Source organism: Lathamus discolor, chromosome 2 (assembly GCF_037157495.1).
Source record: "Lathamus discolor isolate bLatDis1 chromosome 2, bLatDis1.hap1, whole genome shotgun sequence".
NCBI lineage: Eukaryota > Metazoa > Chordata > Aves > Psittaciformes > Psittacidae > Lathamus > Lathamus discolor.
The window spans coordinates 44,354,921-44,378,715 of record NC_088885.1 but is presented as its reverse complement, the minus strand read 5'-3'; the positions used below and the strand labels follow the sequence as shown (position 1 = coordinate 44,378,715).

Genomic DNA, 23,795 nt, shown 5'->3' with positions numbered 1-23,795 from the left:
ATTATTACATGTATATGCTCTGCTTCCTTTGATTGTTCAAGACCAATTTACAGTGTAGGCTTTTTTCGTATTTATTGATATTTTTGCATCTTCTGGTTGAAAATCCATTTATCTTTTCATTCTGCAGTAACATAAGGAGTAGTATAGGCATGGCAGACTTTATTTTGTGGCATTAAGATGATTTTTACTTTTTAATTCTAACTCCACTTCACTTGAAATTTTTCTAATAGATTTCATTTCTGAGCCGTCAGCAGCAGATTTAGAGAGAACTATTTTGAGTTCTGAAGTACTGCAACTTGAATGATTTTATTTTTTGTCCTATGATAGAGTTCCAAACTGAGGAAAACAGATTGACAGATTATACAGAATTTTAAAAATTTCATCATTGGGATAGGCTCCCAGAGAAAAATTGATAATGATGCCATGTATCTTTTGTATTCGGAAAGAACTAGTACTGGACTCAAATATAATGAAGAAAGACTGTAAGAATGTTTGCCTTCTCAGTATTCAATAAAAAAAAAATAGGGACATCCTGAATTATTAATGGTGTCCAACCTAAAATTTGTTCTATATGTAAGAGTTTAAAACAGGTACAAAATTTGTTTAATAATTTTAATTAATTTTATGTAATGATTTTAATTTGGCTCTTCTTTTAATGTCATGTTTTTTATGGGAAGTAGTCATGCAAGCCAGATTTATAGTCAAATGAAAAAAAAAAAATAAACCCACTGAGAGCAGGTGTAGGCAGCTGTACAGTTGTTATGTCCCTCAACTTCTGTACTGTGCGTTGATTCAAAATTTCAGAACTTTTTGATAAGACTGCAATTCATGTTTAGGACAGGCATCAAATGTATGTAGATATTAAGTATCTGTTAAACAAGTACAACCTAGCTGAAAGATGTCAGAAACAGTGAGAAATGAATACAAATCATTATACTTACAAGTTGTGGTAGGACTGGTTCTAAGACTAGCCCTAGGCAGTGGTCAAAAATACAGTATCCTTGTTGATAAATTTAAAAATAATTAAAATGCAGACAGAACAGTCATGCACAGTTACGTGGTTTGCTTTGTAAACTGTGTATTCAGAGAAAACATTCTTTAATACAGTTGTACATATAAGGAGGAATAGAAAAATTTCAAGGGGTGATTAAGAAGAATCTTGCCTGACTTCAAAGTCTTGAGTTGTTCTGCTTTTCCAAAAAAGAAGGTTACTTGATTAAATATCTGGGGGAAAAAAAAAAAAAAAAGGCTATGAGAGGTTCTTTGGTATAACAACAAAAAATATTCATAAATGTCTAGAAAATGAGAAGTCAATTTGAAAAATTGCACTCCTTTTAATTGGCAGTAGCTGATTAATGTACTAGTCTCTCAAATAAGCACTGGATTTTCTAGATCAAGGCCATGATCTTAACTGAAGTTAGGACTGAATTCAAATCAGAGATGCCCCTACAAAATGTTTGGATTTGTATGGTCCAGTTTTCAGTGTTAGGGTTTGTGAATGCCTGGAAGGAGATGTGGAGCTTTTATTTCCTTATGATCCTAAGAATTGCTGATCTGTATCCTGAAGTCTAGTTTGCTTGCTATAATTCTAAGAGGAATTAGTAACCATAAGTGGGTTTAGATGATTTAGATGATTTTTGTGGTCCCTACAACTAGGAGGGACTGTAGAAACCTATAAAAGTGTGACTTCAGAGTGATAATTTTGAGAACCTTAATTTTGGCATAATTTCTTACATTACTTTTTACAAGAATATGTGTTGCTGTGATTATTTCAGTATGTTTTCAAGTGTTGGAAATCCTGAAGTGGAATAAAAACTTTGGTTCTGCAGAAAGCTCTTCTTGAGCAATATGGCCTCAAGGAAGTATGTTTTAAGCTGTGGGTGACAAGTTGAGGGTCCATCCTGGTTCATAGAAGTCTTTTGCCAGTCTAAACTTACATCAGTGTAGTCTGTTGATTCTTGCAGTTTAGGAGGGACTTGTCTGCATGTTACCACAATGTAAAACTACCTCTAGATGAGCTGGCATATGTTTGTGTACTGGGTCTGACAAATGAGATGTTGACTGCTTAAGTACCACGGACAGAGGCTCTCTGAGGCAGTGTGGGATCTGCTGTTACGCATTGGCAAACCTCTACCAGGAGGTGATGGTTTAGGTACAAGAACGTCTTATTACATATGGCTCAGCACAAGAGATATGGGTACCAAAGAGCCTCACCTGTTTGCTGGGTGTGAGCTCTCCTCACAGCAGACACAATTAATTTTCTTGTATGCTTTGGTATTGAACTTCCTGGAAATGGAATTGGTTTTGCCTCTTTTATACTTTACTGCTGCCCACAGAACCACCTCCTTCCTGGAACCCCACCACTGCTTTTTAAAAGTCAATTGCATGACAATAAAGAAACATATTCAAGACTTACTTTTGTGTTTAGTAATTGCATCAGAATTTGTTCTAACAATTTTTGTATATATCCAAAACCAATTTGTTGGTACTTCATGTGCTCAGAAGGGAGCTCTTGAGTGCTTGTCTGGAATGTTCTTTATGTAAGATTCTACTTGCTGTTAAATTAGCCAGGAAAGTAAGCAAACTCCACATCCACACAGCTCCTCTGCTCATGGGAAATGTTATAGATATGCACTGATATGAAAGCCTAGATCCAAATAAACCCCGAAGCAGTTAAAGTTCAGTCTGTGTTTGTCAATATACTTGCTGGTTACGTTCCCAAAGCCTCCAGCTGCATCACGAGAGTGAGAGTTTTATACCCTGTCTGACTTCTAACATGAACCAGACAATTCTGCAGCCATTCCAAAAGCTAGACCATTTTATGATAAGGAAAATCTCTAAGCGGATAACAACACAATATTGTACTGTGTTTGTATAATACTACTTTTTTTTACTTGATTTTTGAATGACACTTGATGGAAGCTTGAGTAACACTGACCACATTGGGAAGAAATAGCCAGCTCTTAAGTTACTTGGTGGTTACACGATGTAATGCTATTTTATGTCAAACATTATGTATCAAATTTTGTGGTTAAATTCAGGAGAGGTGGCAGTGTAATGTTTGCTTCACAAATGCAAGCTAATCTCTTAATTGTAGCATCCATGTAAGATTCTGCTTGTCAGTCAGTTATATAGGATACATGCAGTCAGATGAGTGAAGAAAAATTACTGTTTAAGCCTACATTGGCTGTGATTCTTCAGAATGCATTGTCACACTGGAATTCATGACGTGCCCCCTTTTCTTTCTTTAAAAGGGGTTTTCAATTAGAAGAAGCCTAAGTTAGTTGTACCCACTGCTGAAATACAGAGAGTGCATGTATGTGTGATCCAAAGAAACACCTGATTTAAAACTCTGGTGGTGTTTTCGCATGAGGTGTAGGCATACTGAGATCTTTTCTGGAATACAGTTTTTGAAAACTATTGCCATTTTCCTATTCTTTTTGTTTATTTCTGAAAAATTATCAGCTTCTAAGTATCTGTATTTCTTCTTTCCAGGAACTTTGTCGTAACTTTTAAAGGGCATAATGCAGAATCCTTTAACATTATCTGCAGGTATAGTATATACTTCCTTTTTTCTTTTTTTTTTTTAGAAATTAGATGCTTGTGATTCAAAGTGTGGAAGAAATGTCATCATCACTAATAAGTCACTGTATAACTCATGTCTGCTATTCTACCTAATATCTTTTTTTAAAAAAGCCATTATACTGCAGAATTTATCACTTTAAATGATTACAATAGCTAAATTGTTTTCTTCTGTAGGACATTGCTAATTACTCTTACCACCTGCAGTTGAAGCTTGAAATATATTTATCTACTTGCTTGATTCAGTAGAATTAAGTGTTCAGGGTTTATTGCAGTTTTTTTCATCCTCATACATTTGAAAATCATTTGTCATATTTGACCCCCATATAATTTGGGGTCATATCTATTCGTAAGTTGTGCTACAGGACTATCACAAAGAAGAAAATGTTTTCTAAATATAATCTTAGATTTTTAGATTTTAAGTGCTATTTCTCCGTCATTCCTATCCTTACTAACATTATTTGTGCTTAACTGTATTTCTTCTATGTTTTGTTTCTTCAAACATCATCTTTTGGTGATTTATTTTTTCAGTAGGGTTAGTGTCTTGAATTTTCCCCTCTGTTATTAATAAGGATATCTGTGCTTCAGCTGTGTATTCCCAAGCTTCTGAATGTGTATCCATAACTTTAATTTCCTTTCCCTTTTGATCTGTGTCACAATGCTAATGTTTAGATATGATTTTGAACTTGAATGTCATTTTTAATGATACTTCTTAAATGTGTGTGAATTTTTGATGGATATGACATAAGCACTAATGGACCTTTCAGAACCATTGCAGGTTGTCAGTTAAATTTCCATTGTTAGTACTTATGTTAATTAAGAAAAGTACTATATATTACTTAACTTGAAGCCTTGAGCTTTTACTGTCGTTTAAGTTTATACTTTACCTGTTCTGTGAAGACTGAGTATTTTTATGATACTGTAATAATTCTGAGGAAGCTATTCCAGAAGGATGTCATGCAAATTGATCTTGGTTGACGAGTTCTGCATCTAATGGGACTATTCTTTCAAGAGAGACAGTACTTAACCATTGTGTAAAGCTATCTACTGTGCAATGTGTTCTTCATCCATATACTTAAGAGTGAAATACTTGATTTGAATACTTAAAAGCCTTAATTTAATTCTTCCTTTAAATAACAGGAATTTGACCACTGTTATAGTTGAATGGAATGAGTTATCTTTATGTTGAAGTAATTTCTGTATAGCAAGAGGAGAATATAGACTGTGAAGCTGTTTCCAAACTTGAAACTGATTAATCATTTGCTTTTGAGATTTTTTTTCTTTTTCTTCCTAAACAAAAAACCATTCCAATCAGTATCCTGTTATCAACTTGCACCCAGAGTGAATTATAGGAGCCATATTATAAGCTTTGAAAGTGAGGGTTCATGTTAGAAATCATAATAAGATCTTGGCCAGGAACTGTATCAGTGTGAAGTCATGGTCTAGTCTTGGTCATACTAGTCTCAGTATATTTGGGGTTGTATAATTTTACTGTCAGTCTTTTTTTATCCTTATATCAAGCATCACTTTTGTTACATAAATGTGTTATGGCACTTCAAAAATGTTGAGGCTGTTAGCAATTTATAAAGATTTATGTACAACTATAACATTGGTACATTTCATACAAATAAAAGGCTTGAAAATAAATGGTATTGGAAGTAGACCATATCCATCAGTTACATTCAGTATACCATTTTTGCCTGTCTTTCTATACTTCAAAAATGCTTGTTATTTTTCAGTTAAGTATGGAGATTAAGGTTAGTGCAGGTTCTCTGAGTGACAGCATAAACCCATCACTTCTACCATTTGTCATGTAGTAGCAGGAGTTTTGTCTTTAAAATATGCGTTGGTAAAGTAGAACACAGGCTGAAATCATGGTTTGCTCCTTGAGTGTGTTTATTTTAATTTTTTTACAAAATCATGTAGTTTTTAAAAAGTCATTGTATAGTTTAGTAAATTTTGTATCCATGTTAGGAGGGTCATTTGGTGCTGGGAGATCTCAAACTTCATTAGCCGTGTAAATGTGTTTCTTAGAATCAGCTCTCACTTTGCTGGAACCCCTGCTGCCTTTATATCATTAACATAAATGCAGGTGCAAATAGCATTTATGTACTTTGATAGAAAGCAGTTGGAGACATTTCGCTGTGGGACACGACACTTTCAGATTGTGTACATCTGTTCAAATAATGTATCCAAGCCAGTGACATGAATGCAAGGATAAAAACATCTGCCCTTGAGACCATTTGCCATGCAGCAGATGCTTACATCTTTATTTATGCAGATGGTTTGTGTGATGAGCTGAGCAATGATGAAAGCAAGAAAGTTTGACAAAGATTTCAGGGTATTGCTTGGGATGGGAAAATATGTTGGTAACAGTGCTTCCTTTTCAGATGTCTACCAAAAGAAGAACATCTGTTATAAATACTGATGTTTTTAGTAGCATGGATGTGGGGTTTTTGACATTAGATAGGTTAACACAAAATCTGTGAAGGTTTTTTTATTTGTAACTCTCTCGCACAAAAATTGTACTGCAGTTACAGAAGATACTAACTAGTTTAATGAAAGTGATTACTTTTAATAGGAAGGCTCAACTGCTTTGCTTCAAGATGTTCTCAAGTTCATACAAAACATTGAATTGACTGAAAAGTTGGCAAAATTAGAATATTTTGTAATAGTAGCACAACTCCAAAGGCTGTGTGTGGTGCTGTAGAAGATTTCGTGACTTTGGGGATTTTTCAATAGAAGCTGTATTTAGCATTCCAATATTATTAGACAAATAGTTTAGCTTTTCTGTTGTTTGAAAATTACTGTAGGGTAATTGACGTGAGTGGCAGATCTAAACTGAGCTGGCACTTAAATGAAGGAACAGAAAGTGCCCTGTGCAGCCTTCCAGGCCCCAGCAAGGCTTGCCTGGCTCCGATGGTGGCCAGAGGCAGCGGTGACGGCCGCCCGACTCCCCCTGCTGGACTCTGCACTAAGGGGCTCCTTTGTCTGCCCGCACAGCCAGATACACGTGAGCTTAATTAGAAATGTACTGATAGTTCAGCACATGGCAAGTTAAGGATGTCATCTTTGGCCTACATTCCTGTTGACTGCATTCCTGTTTTCATTCCCTCGCATGCTGGCACCCTTTACAAGTGTTTACTGATACATTATCACTTAGCAGCGATGTATTCAAACAATTCCTTTACAGCACATCCAGTACCTTCTTTTTGAGAACTGGTGCTGCCTTTAAACAAAGACAGTGGATAGTATGGGCATGCTTAGCAATGCCAATAAACATTGCAAATAATTGTAATTATACATAGGGGGAGGAAAACCATTCAGGTGCTGTAATTTAAATTGTTTTCTGCTGCATCCTGCTGCCAGAAAGATATAGCTATATTTGGGTTCAGCAGCAGGTAATAGTTTTGTATGTTCTGAAAACTAATGTCTTCCTAGCGAGGACCGTAGCCTTTCTTGAGATGTTTTAGTTTTCCTGTGCTATACAGAGCTGTGTCTGTCTTTGAAAAAATATACATATCTAGTTGAAGTACTGAGGAGATCCTCTAATCTTTATTTTTGTTTTACTCTGTAGTGGAATTGATTACAGGTGGCAATGTTTGGCATATCTCAACCAGAACTGTAAAGTCTTTTTCTGAAGAAATTTGGGTCATGAAGAATGAAAAGAGGGGGACACCTACAGCAAATAAAATGCCTGGATAGAGTTTCCCTATTCAAAAGTTAGAGCACTTAGGTAATTTTTAAAGAAAATGAGCTATTTACAAAATCCCTTGGAAAATACTTTCCAACTGTCATCCAAGATAACAATCTGTTCTGTGTTCTGGCCCTTTCTTTGGGGAATGATAAACCCTGTGTATAGTTCATACTGGAAGATTCAGAACAGGCCAGGCCAAGACTGACAATCTTCTAACCCTCCGTTCATCTTTAATGAGGGAGCACTCTCTGAGGTTTGTACCACAGAAGTTACCATACAGATGCTTTTAATGCCTTAAGTGAAATATATTTGCTCTATTGAGCCAAAGGGGTGAATTAACTGTTTTCTCTTGCACACAGGCTCTCTTCTAAAGAAGTGCTTTGATTTTCAGAAAATGTGATACTTTATAAAAGGAATAACAAGTTTGATTTTCTGTTGTGCTCTGTTTGCACATCAGTATTTGAAAAAATGAATTTTGTAAGAGGCATAATAATTCCCTTACTGCAATCAGAAGTGAATGTTTGCTGTCCCATAGAGGGAAGGAAGGAGGGTTGAACTCTGAGTAGGACAAAGATAGATTCTATTCTCAGCTTGTTTGAAGGGAGAGCAAGAGTCTAGTCAGAAAATATTTAATTTTTTCATAAACTGTTTCTACTTGACCTTTTTGTGCTGCATAGTTTCTGAGGAATTCTGCCTTAGTTTTTGTAACAGACTTGATAATTATTGTTTCCTGCACTTAAGGAAAAAATGTATTAATTACCACATATATTAGGCATATCATGATTTTGTCCAGGTGAACTTGATCTTGATGGACCTTTTAAAAAGGACTTTACATTAATACTGACTTTTCAGTGAATGAATTACTGTTTAAGTCCATATCTTACTTGAAGCTTGCTAGAAGAAATTTTAACTGGCAGTTCTCCCAGAAAATAATTTCTAAAATTCTAATTGCAACCTTTTCTTCGAATCTTTTGTTTATCCCCACCTTCCAAAGTGCCTAATTTGTATCTGTAATGCCATTGAAAGTTTATGAATTATGAGTTTATGACCAGTGCTTCCATCACCTCCCATCAGCTATTTTCTGAACAATTTGTTCCGCCAAGTGGCTGAAGCTTCACTTCACAAATCTCCAGGAGAGTGGTACCCTCTATGGAACAGAATGACTGGGCAAAGCCAACAAAGATAAACCACTAGATTTGTAGTGATACCAAAATAATTTTCATTCTACTCAGTTAAGTCCTGTTGTAGCAGCAGCTTTTCTAGACAATGCCCACGTGAAATTTGATTGATTTGGTTGATTGCTGAAACTAGTAGAGGCATATAGAAGCTGAAACACAGGCCTTGATGATGTATCTAACAGTCTCTCTCAGAGTTCCATGCTTACATAGGAACCAGTGTTTTCATCTTCAGTAGTGATTTGTGTGGTTGCAGAGGCCAAGCACCACCTTGAGCCCAAAGATTTAGCTGTATAAACCTTATTCCTAAGTTCTCTTCTTACCATAAATCTCTGTATGATTTCTCCAAATGTAAAGGTGAGAAAAGCTATTAAAAATTACAGATGCTTTATGTGTCACTCTCTTTTCTGTCAGTTTTCATTTCTTGATGTGAAAATATTTTGATCTGCTTAAAATTTATTATGTTACCCTTAATATAAATGAGTAGCTCATAACTTGAAAGGCCATGCCTTCAAAAAATGGGAAGCTTTTAAAGTTCAGAATACTGCATGAGAGGTGTTAAGAGAACAGGTGGATCTGATAATAAATAGACTTTAAATTCATTGTAGAAGAGTGTTTATAAATCTCTTCCATATATACGTTCTTCTTATCTCTCATATAGATATATGTGCTGAATTTTAGGAAAGACTTCCAAGACTTTATTCCTCTATACAGTAGCACAAAAATGGCTTTTCTTTATAGGAGGTTGTGTTAAGCCTTGATTGCCCATATTTTATGTAAGATGTTGCTTTTGCATATTGATTTACCCACATGTGGCTAATAGATTTGATATATAAACTCAGACAGGTTACCTCAAAGCTGTTGGTCATTTATTATCTATACAAACAGGATTTCATACATATTTTAAAAATTACTTGTGTTGGGAAAATACAGAGATATGAGAAATCCAAAATTAGGTCTTAGATTATTATTGTTGTCTAATGCTGATATAGTATCAAAATGCATTGATTTCTTGATTTGTTAACTTTTGATCAGCTTTTGCATAGCTATTGTTTTATGTCACACTTTGAGAACAGAGATACTAGAGCCAAGATGCTGGTGAGATTGTATTGGCAAAAAGAAGCCGTAATTGCAGAAACAAACCTTAATTAGAATCATAGAATGGTTTGTGTTAGAAGGGACCTTCAAAGGTCATCTAGTTCAACCTTTCTGTAATGACCAGGAATATCTTCAACTAGATCAGATTGCTCAGAACCACATCCAGCCTGGCTTTGAATGTTTCCAGGGACAGGGCATCTTCCACCTCTCTGGGCAACCTGTTGCAGTGTTTCACAACCCTCATAGTAAAAAAAAATTTCCTTAAATCCAGTCCAAATCTACCCTCATTTTAGTTTAAAACCATTATGCCTTGACCTATTGCTACAGGCCTTGCTAAAAAGTCTGCCCACGTTTTTCTTATAGACCCCTTTAAGTATTGAAAGGCCCTTAAGTATTGAAAGTATTAAGGTCTCCCTGGAGCCTTCTCTGCAGGCTGAACAAGCCCAACTCCCTCAGCATGTCTTCACAGGAGAGGTGCTCCAGCCCTCTGATTATTTCTGTGGCCCTTGTCTGGACTCCCTCCAAGAGGTCCATGTCTTTGTTGTACTGAGGACTCCAGCGCTGGGTGCAGTGCTCCAGATGAGGTCTCAGCAGAGCAGAGTAGAGGGGCAGAATCACCTCCCTCCCTTATTTTGATGCAGTCCAGAATACAGTCGGCTTTCTGGACTGTTGGGTGCACATTGTTGGCTCATGTTGAGGTTTTCATCCACCAGTACCCCCAAGTCCTTCTCTGTAGGGCTGCTCTCAATCCCTTTGTTCCCCTAGGCTGTTTGATATCAACGCTGCCCCAGCCACATGTAGGATCTTGCACTTGGCCTTGTTGAGGTTCATACAGGCCCACTTCTTAAGCTTGTTCAGGTCCCTCTGGATGGCATCCTGTCCCTCAGGTGTGTCTGCTGCGCCACTCAGCTTGGTGTCATCTGCAAATTAGCTAAGAGTGCACTCAATCCCACTATCTGTGTCACTGATGAAGATACTAAACAGTACTGGTACCAGTATGGACCCCTGAGGGACACTACTTGTCACTGACTTCTGTCTGGATATTAAGCTGTTTACCACTACTGTCTGGATGCACTAAGTCAGTCAATTCCTTATCCACTGAACAGCCCATCTATCAAATCTATTCAGTTTAGAGAGAAGGATGTTGTGCAGGACCATGTCAAAGGCCTTACAGAAGTCCAGTTTGATGGCAGCGTGATAATGAAGCAGCTCGTATGTATATTCTCAGACAACAGAGGAAAGCAATTCTGGAAATTGAGAAAGTGGAATTACTTAACAATAGAGATTGCTCTTTTATATATATATAAGTTATGTTAGATACTAATTTTCTGAAAAGTAGATCTCTATAAACTTTGTCAGTGTATGGTTCATAGTGCAGTAAAGATGTTTCAGGGGAGAAAAAAAAGACTGAATTAGCCCAGAAACTATAGAACTTCCCTAAATATGAACTGTGTGCCCACGATCTTGGGTTACTGTATGAGTTATATCTCCAAAATGACTGTTTATGCTAAAAATAGTTTTAACTTATTCCCACACTGAAGAATGTTACTAGAAATTTGAAGTTTGAACATCTGCTTTAATAGAGTCCAGTTAATATAAGCCCCCACCATTTTAATTGTATAACTTTGCTGTTTTAATGCTTTCTTCTGCTAAGAAAAGTCTTTTGGAGAATATTCAAGGAATTCAGGAAGCCTCCCACTGCTCACAGAATTTCTCGAAATGCACTATAATCTTAATCTCATAAAATAAACTTGTATGGACTTCAAAGCAAAGAAGACTTTTCTAAATGATAAAATGCTTATTGCAGAACTAGCAAATCACATTGATGCTCATATCAGAATTAATTGTATGTAGCTTTGAAGAAGTCTAATATTTGCCTTTACAATTTTAATAAGCTATTTTAGTTTTGTCCTCCTGTGGCACACCAGAACATGTTTTCAAAGTGTATTTGTACACTGTGTTTGTGTGAATGATGCGCTATGATTTTCCAGTCTTGCATTAGAGTACTTATATTGTTTGTTGCAATATAAGAAGAATATAAGAAGGACCTGGGGGTGTTGGTCGATGAAAAATGTAACATGACCTGGCAGTGTGCACTTGCAGCCCAGAAAGCCAACCGTATCCTGGGCCACATCAAAAGGAGCGTGACCAGCAGGTTGAAGGAGGTGATCCTGCCCCTCTACTCTGCTCTTGTGAGACCTCACCTGGAGTATTGTGTGCAGTTCTGGTGTCCTCAACATAAAAAGGACATGGAACTGCTGGAACAAGTCCAGAGAAGGGCCATGAGGATGATCAGGGGACTGGAGCACCTCCCGTATGAAGATAGGCTGAGAAAGTCGGGGCTGTTCAGCCTGGAGAAGAGAAGGCTGTGTGGAGACCTCATAGCAGCCTTCCAGTATCTGAAGGGGGCCTATAACGATGCTGGGGAGGGACTCTTCATTAGTGACTGTAGTGATAGGACAAGGGGTAACGGGTTCAAACTTAAACAGGGGAAGTTTAGATTGGACATAAGGAGGAAGTTCTTTACTGTAAGGGTGGTGAGGCACTGGAATGGGTTGTCCAGGGAAGTTGTGAATGCTCCATCCCTGGTGGTGTTCAAGGCCAGGTTCAACAGACCCTGGGTGACATGGTTTAGTGTGAGGTGTCCCTGCCCATGGCAGGGGGGTTGGAACTAGATGATCTTAAGGTCCTTTCCAACCCTAAATATTCTAGGATTCTATGATTTTTTTAATAAGTACGAAAAAGTAAGAAATGCAAGATACAAGGTTATGCATGTGGTGAAATGCAAGACACAAGGTTATGCATGTGGTTTAAATGCTCTTCTTTTACATTTAATGTTTGTTACCCATCTTAAGTCTGTGTTTAATTCCCATGTCCTGCCCTGACTCTGTGACCTAAACTCTTTCCAAGTCTCATTTCTGGTTCTCTTGTCCTTTTCCTGTTTGCCCTGTGTAAATCCCAATTCCTCTTCCATGCTGTCAGCCTAGCAGTTAGGAGAGGAGAGGCCGTTTCCTTGTTCTAGCGTGGGTGTTTGGACCTAAAGCTGTAGTTTTAGGAAAAATCCAGCCCAGCCTGAAGCAGGAGGACATTCAGTAGAATGCAAGCATTGGAAGAATTAGCTGCTTAAAGTATCTATTGAACACATGCCAATAGCTTACAACTTTGCCAAATTTGGGCAGCTTTTCACAGACAAATGAGACATTGCTTTGTCAAATATCAAGGTCTTCATCTAAGGCACACATACTAGATTCTTTTCTTTTCTTAGGGTTTTTTTTTTTTGTTGTTTTTGGGTTTTTTTTGTGGGGTTTTTTTTTTTCAGACATACCTGGGTATGGCTGGCATTTTCTGTTGAAATTGATTTTAGAAGATTATCTGGGGCAAACAACCAGAACAGGACATTCCACCCAAACAGTTATTATTAGGCACAAATAGAAACATTTGGAAATCAATTGTTGTAATATACGGAGTTGGGCACTGCTGATTTGTAGGCTTTACTACCAACCATACTTTGCATAGGTGTATGTTTTATTATGAAAATTATCAGTTTTGAATAGAGAAGGAAGATTATTTTCAAGAATATCTGTGGTTCCAGTGTTTTATGTGGAATTACAGGAAGTGTAAAGCAGTATATAATTTAGCCCCCCTGATTAAAAACCTTACTAAAGCTACTGAATCTTCATTTTTCTGAGCTTTTTTTTTTTTGGTGCTGTTGACTGTCTTCCATGACACTGAAGCTAAAGCACCCCATCTGTTTACCACATTAACCAGCTTTACTCAATTCTTAAGCTATCACCTTGCATTTGGCATGTAATAGGTTAGATTTTAAAACATTTCTTGAGGCAAGAAAAATGGCAAAAAGCAAGTTGCAGTAGCTTTCCTAATGCATTAACTGGAAGTTAATGTTTTATGTTGTCATTTTATACTGTCTTTTTCTGTTTTTCATTGGGTTTGGGGGTGGTTTGGGTTGTTTTTTTTTTTTGTCCTGGGATCTATTTATAACTGACTGAAGCACTTTTGCAGGTGGTGTTTTTTTGCATGCTAATCCTGCAGTGAAACATTGTGTCCAACAAAGTGTGCTGGGTCAGCAAAACCAAGAAACTTGTGCTGGAAGGACAGTATCCACAGGTATTTAGTGTGTATGGAGATTTGGGAAAACGAATAATTAACTATCATTGATAGAAAAAATATCTGATAGAAAGCTGTGCATTTTGTTCTTTCCCACAGAATAGATATTCTTCCTTTCAAATTCAGCAAAAGACAACAAACACGCATTTAATAAAATATTTCATTATTCTTTTTCGTATGTGTTCTGCATTTCCCTTCAAAACAAGATAATCCTTTTGTGTGTTTGTGTTATTTTCTGTCACTTCTCCAGTCATACAAGTTAAATGCATACTTATGCAAGTGAAGTGGTCCTAAAAGGATTATTAAAAAAAATTAAGATTGTTACACAGTAGTTTCTGGTATATTGGTGGTTTATTTTAATGTTCGAAATAGAGCAGATTAGTGGGGAAAATTAAATTTCTTCTCAAGTTTTCTACAGTGTCCGAGTTCAGCAGTGTTACATGCTTTACATAGAGAACAAACTGAAGGAGGTACAAAGAGAAGGCAGGACAGATTGGAGTAGACTAGACGTGAATAACTTAGGAAGGAAGGGGAACCATGAATGAAGAGGAGACCTGTGGAAGACTTTCTTTCCTCCAGAGGACTCTTCCCAGCATGGCTATATCAAAGACTTTGATGCATCATTGTTTATTTTTTTTTTATTTGTGTATCACTATCCAGTCCTATACAATTTTAAGGTTATTAGAAGGGGTGAGATGAAAGCTTATGACATCCTGCAGGTTTCTCAGTGATTTGATACTGCAGGTGCTAGCATGGTAATCTTTTAACAGAGACTTTTAAAGTATATGAATTGAATTGCATTTGATTTAACATTGTGCTTAATTATTTTAAAGTGTCTACTAAAGTTGCCCCAATTCTATGCGTATTTGAAAGACTTAGAACATGGAAGTTAAAAATGGGCTTCACGTCATTTAGATATTAAATGTAAGGTTTTGTTAATTTCATTATTCTTAATAAACATTTTAGAGGAAGTGTAAAAATTTTTGCCTTCCAGTGAAGAACCTGTAGACTGATGTGTAGAAAGAATGTTGTCTAAAACCAAGGGCCATGCTCAAAAATGCCATTGCAGAACCTACCTGAACTGAAAATTCCCTTTCTTAGATGGAAGACTTAATTCCAAAAGCATTGAAGGCTTTTCCTCAGGTCACAACTGACAAGTCAAAGTGAGTCCTTTGAATCAGAGACAGAAATAGTTTGGCAGAAAATGTGGAATAGAAGTGGAATGTCCCTAAAAGCGCATATTAAGTTTCCAAGTGGCCTTATTGTAGCCAGAGAGCCAGAGTGTAGTCAAGTCATTCAGTGCCAGGGTGGTGAACAGAAATTACTAGAACCATCTCTGTGTGCAAAGGAAATTGTTGGAGCCTTTTGCCAAGTATAAATGGAAAAAATAGTTTGGCTCACTGATGATACTTGCACGTTCTGGGTGGGGTCAGTAGGACTTCCAGTCTGTGAATTGACTGACTGCTTTTTCTTCATGCAAGATGCTAAATAATCTTCCACCAGTTCTTCCAATTAGCTTTCTTAGTCCATAAGCAAAATTTTAACAGTGTGGGGGATCATCAGACAGCTAGTCTGCATCTAACCTGTCTCTATATTTAGACACTGGCTAAGCTGCTTAACTACAGCAGCTGTGTTGGATGAGAGGGAAATAGAGTTGAGTATCTGTTGCTTACCAGAGGCACTGCAATGAGTATCTCTGCACTAAACTCTAATATAAAGTTGGGGTGGGGCAAAAAAAAAAAACCAACCAAACGGCTGGACTGAAGGCTGATTCCAAACATAGCTTGCCTGGAAGATGTATTTATGATAAAATTACGCTTGCTGGAATAAGAGCGTTTGTGTAAAAATCCCTTCTCAAGCAGTTCTGTCAATGCTTAGTATTGTGTTAACTGCATAAGAATATTGGTCTAAATGGACCTTGTTTCAAAGAGCATTTTGTGGTTGATATTTATGAAGGTCTTGGCTTCTAGAAGGATACTTTCTTGTGGAATGCTGAGAAAATATGTGGAGATTCTTTCTTTAAAGAAAAGTGATTTTATTGCCTAATTTTGCAATAGGCAAGTCAGCATATTCGAGAAGCATATGCTTACTTTTAAAGGCAGTGTCAAGTGTAATTTTGACAAATACTGCCTTCTGCCCTTAAATTAGCCTTTCTTTTGTGGTGCTTTAGCTGCCATTTCTACATTTTTGTAAGGGTGGTATGTCTGGAGCAAAACTTCTGTCTTTTCCTGAACTCAAATAATTTGTTGCCATTAGTAGAGAGCAGGTGCTTTATAACTTGAAGTAGCACAGGTAGCAGTCTGCTGAAGTGATGGTTTTCCTAAAATGTTTATGCAAATCAAAAGCAGCAGCAAGAGGATATCTGGCAGGAAACAAAACATAATCTGAATTTTACTAGTAATTTTTGTGGTTGAAAACATAAAGTTTTCTATGTATTTGGTGGTTGTAGATTGTCAAAAGTTAAGTTCTTAACTGAGAAATAGTACATGCTTTTTGCTTTTGGAGAATAAAAAGGACTGTAGGGAAACAGAACTTTAAACTTAGGATGTTTCTGCTTTTTCCAGGTTGCACAAACTCTGTAGGTCTGGACTTACCCCATGGATCTATCTGTTTGTGCAGGATTTCCGTATATAGTAGTCCAGTCTACACATAATTTCCTTATCTAGTAGTCCAGTACACACAGAATATCTAGAAATTCTGGACATCTCTACAGACATTGAGCAGAAAGAAAGTTATGGTTGTGCCCAGTAGTTGCACGTAATTGGAGGATCAAGAAGGTGCATAATAGACTTCGTATTTTATGCTACAGATGGCAATAAATAGATCAAAGGTTTATTCCCTACATAGTTATTACTCTATAACCTTGTGTAGGTCAAAGGGTTTTGAGAAGCATCAGGCCGACTATGTATGAACTGAACAATTTATATGTGATTGCTCAGTGAAACTGGCATGTCCCGAAGGCAGTGGATTTACTGCATATATGCGTACCATGAGTATGTGCATATATCAGTCCAGGAGTTGTGGTCATGAAATTTGATGGCTCTGTAACTTAACAGTGTATGTTGGAAAGTGTGTGACGTGTAAGAACATCCAGGATTAAGATAAACTTACTGGAGTTTCCAGCATTGGTAATAATTCACAATTGCCTCTATAAGTCCATAACCATGTATGGCATTTTTTATACCAGGCTTTAAAATGGTAAGGAATGGAAAAATTCCTATGGAATTACCTTACTGCAATATTTGAAGGTTCCAGCATTTACTATTACATGCTCTATTCAAATGCGATTCCTCTCTTTGGATGAATTTGTCTTACATTGTTGCCTTCCCAAATTGCCTTCCTGCTTAGGATCTCTGTAGTTGAATTTTCAGTGGTTGAGATTGGTGGGAATTTTTTTCTTTTTTTATTTGCTCCCCACAGGAAACCTATCCCAGTTTTTAAGTACTGGAAGCACCAGTAGTTGAATGGGGCTGTTATATGAAATGGTAGTGGTACAATGAACTATACATCAAATCCTATTGTATGGAGTGTCTGAAAGGTCAGCATACATCTCTGCTGCTCAGTGCAGATTGTATCTTCCACATTTTACCTTTTTCCTTATATTTGTTTTATTTAATTATCCACACATTCTTCTTTACTAAAAATGTTTGCAACATTAACCAATACAAGCAGAAACAAGAAGGGACTGTGATAGAACTTTGATAAATTGCATCTTTCAAGAAAATATTTGAATAACTTACTATAGTCGTTTTACTGTGTATGAAAGGCACATAGGCAACGTATGTGATTGAGTATTTAACAGTGGTGCATCTTCTCTCATTACATTATTTGCAAGTTTTATATCAGTAATTTTTTTTAAGACTTCTGTCAGGTAAGCTTTGGTCTGTAGCTGATAAAACCCACAAATTCTAAATGCTACAGAAACCCTAAAAGATAGCATGACTTTGGTTGAGAGATACAATCAGAACAGGTGTTCAGAAAATTTCTACATCATAGGATTTCAATCCTGTCCTTCCTGCTGAATACTGCCAACATGCTAGTCAGCTTGTCCAGGACAGAAGAGGCTTATAAGTGTATTTGTTCTGAAATACCATGTAGTTTCTAAACTAGAATGAAACATTCATTTAAGATGAGATTAAGAGGGTTTTTTTTTCATATCTGTGTTCAAGCACATTGCTTCAGGGAATATTCTTGTTTTGTCCATGAAACATTTGTAATTCTAAACTTAATTTAGTGGTCATTTAAATACCTAATTATTTTTAAAAAGTTTGTGTATAATAGTATCTTTTGTAAGTGGTTTTATTTTCGATACTGTATTTTAAAAAAAAAGAAATACTGTATTATATTGCATCTTTCTTATGTTGTTATTACAGATAAACACAAATCCCCTTCGGATATAATACGAAGTTTTCAGAAGAAAAATCAGTTTAGGACCATTGCTCCAAAAATGGTACCAAAAATTTTAACATCTTCAGTGGTTTCTTGTCTTCAGTCATCTTCGCCTGATCAAAACCCACCAATTTCAGTTGGAGGTTCTAAACCACTCGTGGTACCAACTCAGAACTATGCTCTTATGCAGGTGGCTGGTCATGAGGGAACTTTCTCTCTGTTGGCCTTGCCATATGTTGCCCCTGGCCTAACACAGCAAGTCCAGCAGTCAAATGTGGGCCCTTCTAAAAACCTAAAGCTGCCTATCCCTAGGTACCAATCTGTAAGAAATAAAATGCTGAGTGACAAAAAGATGGCACAGATCTCTGGTTTGGGTGCACATAACAGGGTTCCTACCAAAGCATCGATCTCATCACAGGTTCCCCTCATGACTACTTTAAGTGAAGACTGTCCTGAAACTCATTCTAGTTCAGATTCAACTGAGCAAGCAATGCTAACAGACCGTGACTCAGCTGAAATCACCATGGCCACATTAGTAAATAAAAACAATTGTGTGGAATCTGGATCCCTTTTAGAGAACAAACCTGAAACTGCTAATAGTAATGTTTCTGGACCATCTGTAGTTAAAAGCTCTTTACCCAAGATGGCAAGTACAATTAATCCCAAGAAAACAAGTCTACGCTCTGTGAAGACAGCATCTGAAACCACAAGAGAGTCATTCATAACATCTGGGAAGCTAAAGGAAAAACCCACAAATTCTGCAAATTCTGTTGCTGTCATGTCACCAGCATTTTTTGGCAGTACAATACAGATGACTCCATCAGCACCAAAAGGAAAACTTCCTATTTTGCCTTACTCAAGGGTAAAAAATTCAGTGTTTTGTAAATCTAAGGAGAATACTAATGTTACAGATGCATCTGGTCCTTCACCAAGGTCTGAGTGTGAAAAGACACCAGCTTTGGCAAAAACGTTTCGCGTTCCTACTAAAGCATCTGATAAGCGGTTAGTTGTGTCATTTACACAAGTCCCCAAACAAACCATCCGAGAAAATGCCTTCTCTCCATCCAATAAAGTGGATGTTGACAGTCTTAAGAAAAAGAACAGTGCAGCCTCTAAAAGAAGAGGCAGGAAAAGAAGAGCCCCAGAGGATTTGTTGGCTTTTCAGACCAAGCGAAGGAAGTGCATCATTAATAAGTTTAAAGAAGGAAGAGAGAGGGCGAAAGTCGATCTTCAGCCACCCGATGGCAAAAAAGCAGAAGCAGTGAAAAAATACCGTAGTATTAGACCAAAACCAGTGTTAGTTGTGCAGACTTTTGCACCTGTGACTTCTGCCACAACAATAGAGACACCATCTCCTGACCGCTTAGACCAAGCTACTTTTTTAAATAGAGCACTTCCCCAAAAACATATAAGTTACAAACATAGTGATGCTACATCAGCTAAATCAAGTGATTTAAGTAGAAATGTATGCTCAGACGTACCTAAGCAGTTGCATAAATGTCATGTTTGTAACCGCATCTTCCAGTTTAAACACCATCTTCAGGACCATATGAACACCCACACAAACAAACGGCCCTACAGCTGTCGAATTTGCCGCAAAGCGTATATTCATTCTGGAAGCCTGAGCACGCATATGAAACTTCATCACAATGAAGGCAAACCCCAAAAGCTTGTGTGCTGTGAATTCTGTGCTAAAGTTTTTGGCCATGCAAAAGTGTATTTTGGACACCTCAGAGAAGTCCACAGGGTTGTTATCAGCACAGAGCCCTCTACTAGCGAGCAACAGCTGCAAGATGCTTTGAAGAAGAGAGACACAAATATAAAAGAGGCAGAAGAAGCAACAGAGAGGTGAGTGTTTTCACTAATTAAATGCTAATGAAAACAGGATTTCAAGTTGCCAGTCACAATTCATAAATATCACAGTTATGAAAACTGTTGCTTTTTTCCTCCATCAGTGAGATTCATAAAGGTTTAAATATTTTGTTACAGAATCTATTCAATCCATTAGACCATCTGGTATATTTTAGCTGATTTATTGACTATAAAGTATTACTGACTCTTGAATAACCAAAGTAATTTTGCATATATTCTAGTGCTATGCAATATACTGCCAGTTGAGCTATTTTGATCAGTTGCTTTCTCACAGCTAACACTTTTTCTATCTATGCTCTCTTCTGTGTCCTACCAGTTTTGGGGTTTTCCCTAGAAGATGAGAGAACCAAGTGCAACAAGTGAAAAGCAATTCATATTTCAGCATTATCTTGTAGTTTGTTTATGTCATTAAATATATCCCATTTCCTTCTCTGGAATGCTGTGAACTAATCTGTCCTGTGTGTTTATTACTGCTGTTTTATCAATCACTTAGCCAAGGAGAAAAGTTAACATTTACCGTATTAAGATGGATAGAACATTTTTCTCTGCCTTATGATTTTGAGGTGAAATTTCTTTACACAGTGTAAATGTTGTTTGTTCCATTGTGCATTTACTTTCATGGAGGTATGCCTTATTAAGCTCAGGGCTTCAACCTGATACCTCACTATGACACTACAGTTCAGTTTTAGACATTTTGCTTTGCATAGCTCCACTTTCTGGGGCATCAGAAATTTTTCAGGTATTGAACCTAACGAAATACCAGTGCTTTTTTTACAGCCTTACTAGCATTGTACAATGAATCATTCATTTTGCTCATCTTGTTGGATAATCTGTCTAATATGTAGAAACACACAGTGTAATGTGGTCCTTTTCATAGACATTGTGAGTTGGTTTCTGTGGAGATCTTCATTTGATTAGCTTAGCTTAAACCAGGGATTTACTAGCTCTGTGTGTATCTGCTTCCTTCATACTGCATAGTTGTCCTAAATCAGTGAGAGGGGCTGTCCAGTTGTAAGTTAGGTATTTAAAGTTTTAAAAACAGACTTTTTAAACTGAAGTGTTACAGACTTTTAGGAAGAAAAAAAAAGGCAGCTTTGAAGTTTCATTATTTCCATCTTGGAGTAGGAGGTGGAGCATGTGGTTTTGCCTTAAGCTGACCTTAGATCACTCAGTGTAAACACATTAGATCTCTTAGCAGTACTCTACAGGTAATACTCATTTTCATTTTTCTAGCTCAGAATTAGAAGTATTTGCATTGACCTCGCTAAATCAGCGTTTTTAACCTTGTATTAAAAACTTGGTGTTGTTAAAAGATTATTTATACCAAGGCTAATTTTGGAGTCAATTCTTAAACTCAGCAGTGTTGAATCACATTTGATTTCAGTGTTTTCCTAATCACCCATATTATTATATTATTTCTCCTTTTTTTCTTCTCAAAATAATTTAAATGCTATAGCACAGTGCCTGTTTTTAATTAAATGAATGTTTCATGAATGTCATCTCTTCTTGGAACTTACAAAGACAAAAATTGCGATCCCTGTTCTGTGCATAGCTAATACTGAAATAGTTCATATTTCATTTTTTTAACAGGGGAAATAAATGCAATTTTGAGGACCTATTCCATAACCCAGGAGAAGTGAAATTGCAGGTCAGATGTGGTCGATGCCAGTTTACTGCGCAGTCTTTTGGTGAAATGAAGTTTCACTTATTGTGCTCTCATGGACAAGAGATCCAGGGAAGAGTAAAGGAAGGGGGTTTGCAAGGAAATAGAGGAGTGAAGGGGGAACTGATTAAATATGCAACCCAATTCTGGAAACAGCACAATGAGAGAAGACATTTAGCAAAATGCAGTGCCCATGAGGAGGACGTTTATACTTTTCCAAAACTGAAAAGACAGATCTACTTGCACCATCAAAATAATGTTGATGTATCATCTAAAAACGACCTGACTCAGTCAGGAAGTGGTGAAGCAGCCAAGGAGATGCAAAATGTATGTTTTGGTACACCTAGCAGAAAAACAGAAATTTGCTCTAAAGTGAGCTATAACTGCATTTTATGCAAACAGTTATTTGGAAGAAAAGAGGATCTTTGTAATCATTGGCAGAGTCATCATAACTGTGAAGACCCTTCCACTTTATGGGCAATTTTTAGTTTGTTATCAAAACAAGGTATTATTGAACTTTCTAACAGTGGTGGATACTGAAGCTCAATTCTACAATGCTATGAAAAACATCAACTGCCTTACTGAATTGTTGACTCTTTTCTCTTGTGTTGCTAAACTAATTCAAGAGGTGTATCACTTCAGAGGTTTGTTTGGTGGGTTTGTTGGGATTTTTTAAGTTATGCTAACCTTTATTTTGTTAAATCAAAAATGTATTTATCCAGGATCATTCCCAATGGGTAACTGCAAGCTTTTTGTGAAGCACTGTACTTAAAATTCATGGTTAAGGAACTTAGGAGCAGCACATACTCAGTACTAATGGTTAACATCAAGGAAAAATATTTTCCAGTTAAATTATACTATACACACAGAAATAAATCAGTTTATATAAAGTAATCTCAGTCTTGAATGAAATGACAAATCAGACTGGAAGTGCAATTTCTGTGCTTCCAGATTTTATGGTAAATATGTGAATATTTCCATGCAGTTCTCTGGATCGTTTGAATGTGCCTACATGCAGCCAGCATTCAAGAGCTTTATAATCTATAATTTAAAAGCTTTTTATTCATGTTTTTTGATTTTAGTATTGTCAGCCATGTTCATTGCTTTCAGGTTTGTTATTGACAGGTCTTTTAGGTGTTATATTCTGTCCTGGTAATAGCAAAGATCTCTTGGATTTCACTTTAAAGTGAAAAATCTACATGTGTTTCTTTGCCTGTAGCTGTTTGGGTTGAAGATAAGTTAGTTGCCACCTCTGAAGAAAAAACTCTCAAAGCTTGACTGCTTTATGAAAAAAAAATAAAAGTTTCTTTTAAAAATTGTCAGCTGCGTTGGTTACTCTTGGGAAGTTTCACATTCTGCAGTAGACTGCATGTTTCACAGTGAACTTTCAGCATATTCCTTGTACCTTCTGTGACAGCAGCACTACTGTTGCCAACACTGTTAGCACTGCCTTAGCACTCTTGGTATGTAGCTTTTGTACCTGTGCAGTTGACCCAGTCTGTGCTTTAAAGGAAAGTTGTTCTTTCACTTCTGAGTCTATAGTACAGGTAATGAGTTGGGTTTCACTTGTATTGCCAGATTTGCAACTAGAGGAACTGCATGCAGCACCTTAACCTTCCAGTATCAGGAGCCAGTAGCAGTTACCTTACCAGGATGCAAAGCTGTAGCAACCCATAGGGCAGGAATGGTGCATTCTGTGTCCCCCTGCTACTGAGCAGGCATGGTAAATGACCATTTCAACACATCTCTGGGAGGCAAGGTGGTTCAGGCTGTGAGGAGATGGGAGTTCTAGAGCTTTGATGAGATGGTTAATGGAGCCTTGAGTCTAGTTTTAAACTGGTACTTAAACTGCTGTTATTTAAAGCCTTATGTACCTCTGAATTATTTTGGGAGCAATGGTGGAAACAGCGTAAGAAATCACTATGCCACTGTTCAACATATGTCAGAGGACATCAGGGCAAAATGAAAAATACAGCAATACTGTCTCCACAGTACTACTGTAGTCATTTATCCTTGTGGTCACACTGTAATTGAGGGATTGCAATGATAAAAGAGCCATTCCTAAAATGTGCTGGTTCGCCTCTCACTTTTTTGCGCAAATCTTGGTGAGGAGAACATGAGAAGAGATCTTAAAATGTTGGGATTTCTGAGTGGGGTTCCATAAGCTGTTGCAATAGTTTGTGTGTGTGTTTTG

The 23,795-nt window shown here is 37.0% G+C and overlaps 1 protein-coding gene across 7 annotated transcripts in view; it reads left to right on the top strand.

The window, feature by feature from the left end:
- Positions 1–22,920, top strand: part of ZNF438 (zinc finger protein 438) — a 55,139-nt gene extending 32,219 nt beyond the window's left edge. For 6 of the 7 annotated variants that reach the window (XM_065666679.1, XM_065666682.1, XM_065666680.1 and 3 more), the window contains 2 exons: positions 18,051–19,914; positions 20,255–20,384. In XM_065666679.1, coding sequence (XP_065522751.1) covers positions 18,051–19,914; positions 20,255–20,279 — 1,889 coding nt within the window. In that variant the 3' untranslated portion in view covers positions 20,280–20,384. Of the gene's footprint in view, positions 1–3,495; positions 3,553–13,572; positions 13,678–18,050; positions 19,915–20,254; positions 20,385–21,528 lie in introns of those variants that run through there. The other variant, XM_065666685.1, reaches the window with a different exon arrangement.
- Positions 22,921–23,795: the final 875 nt, after the last annotated feature.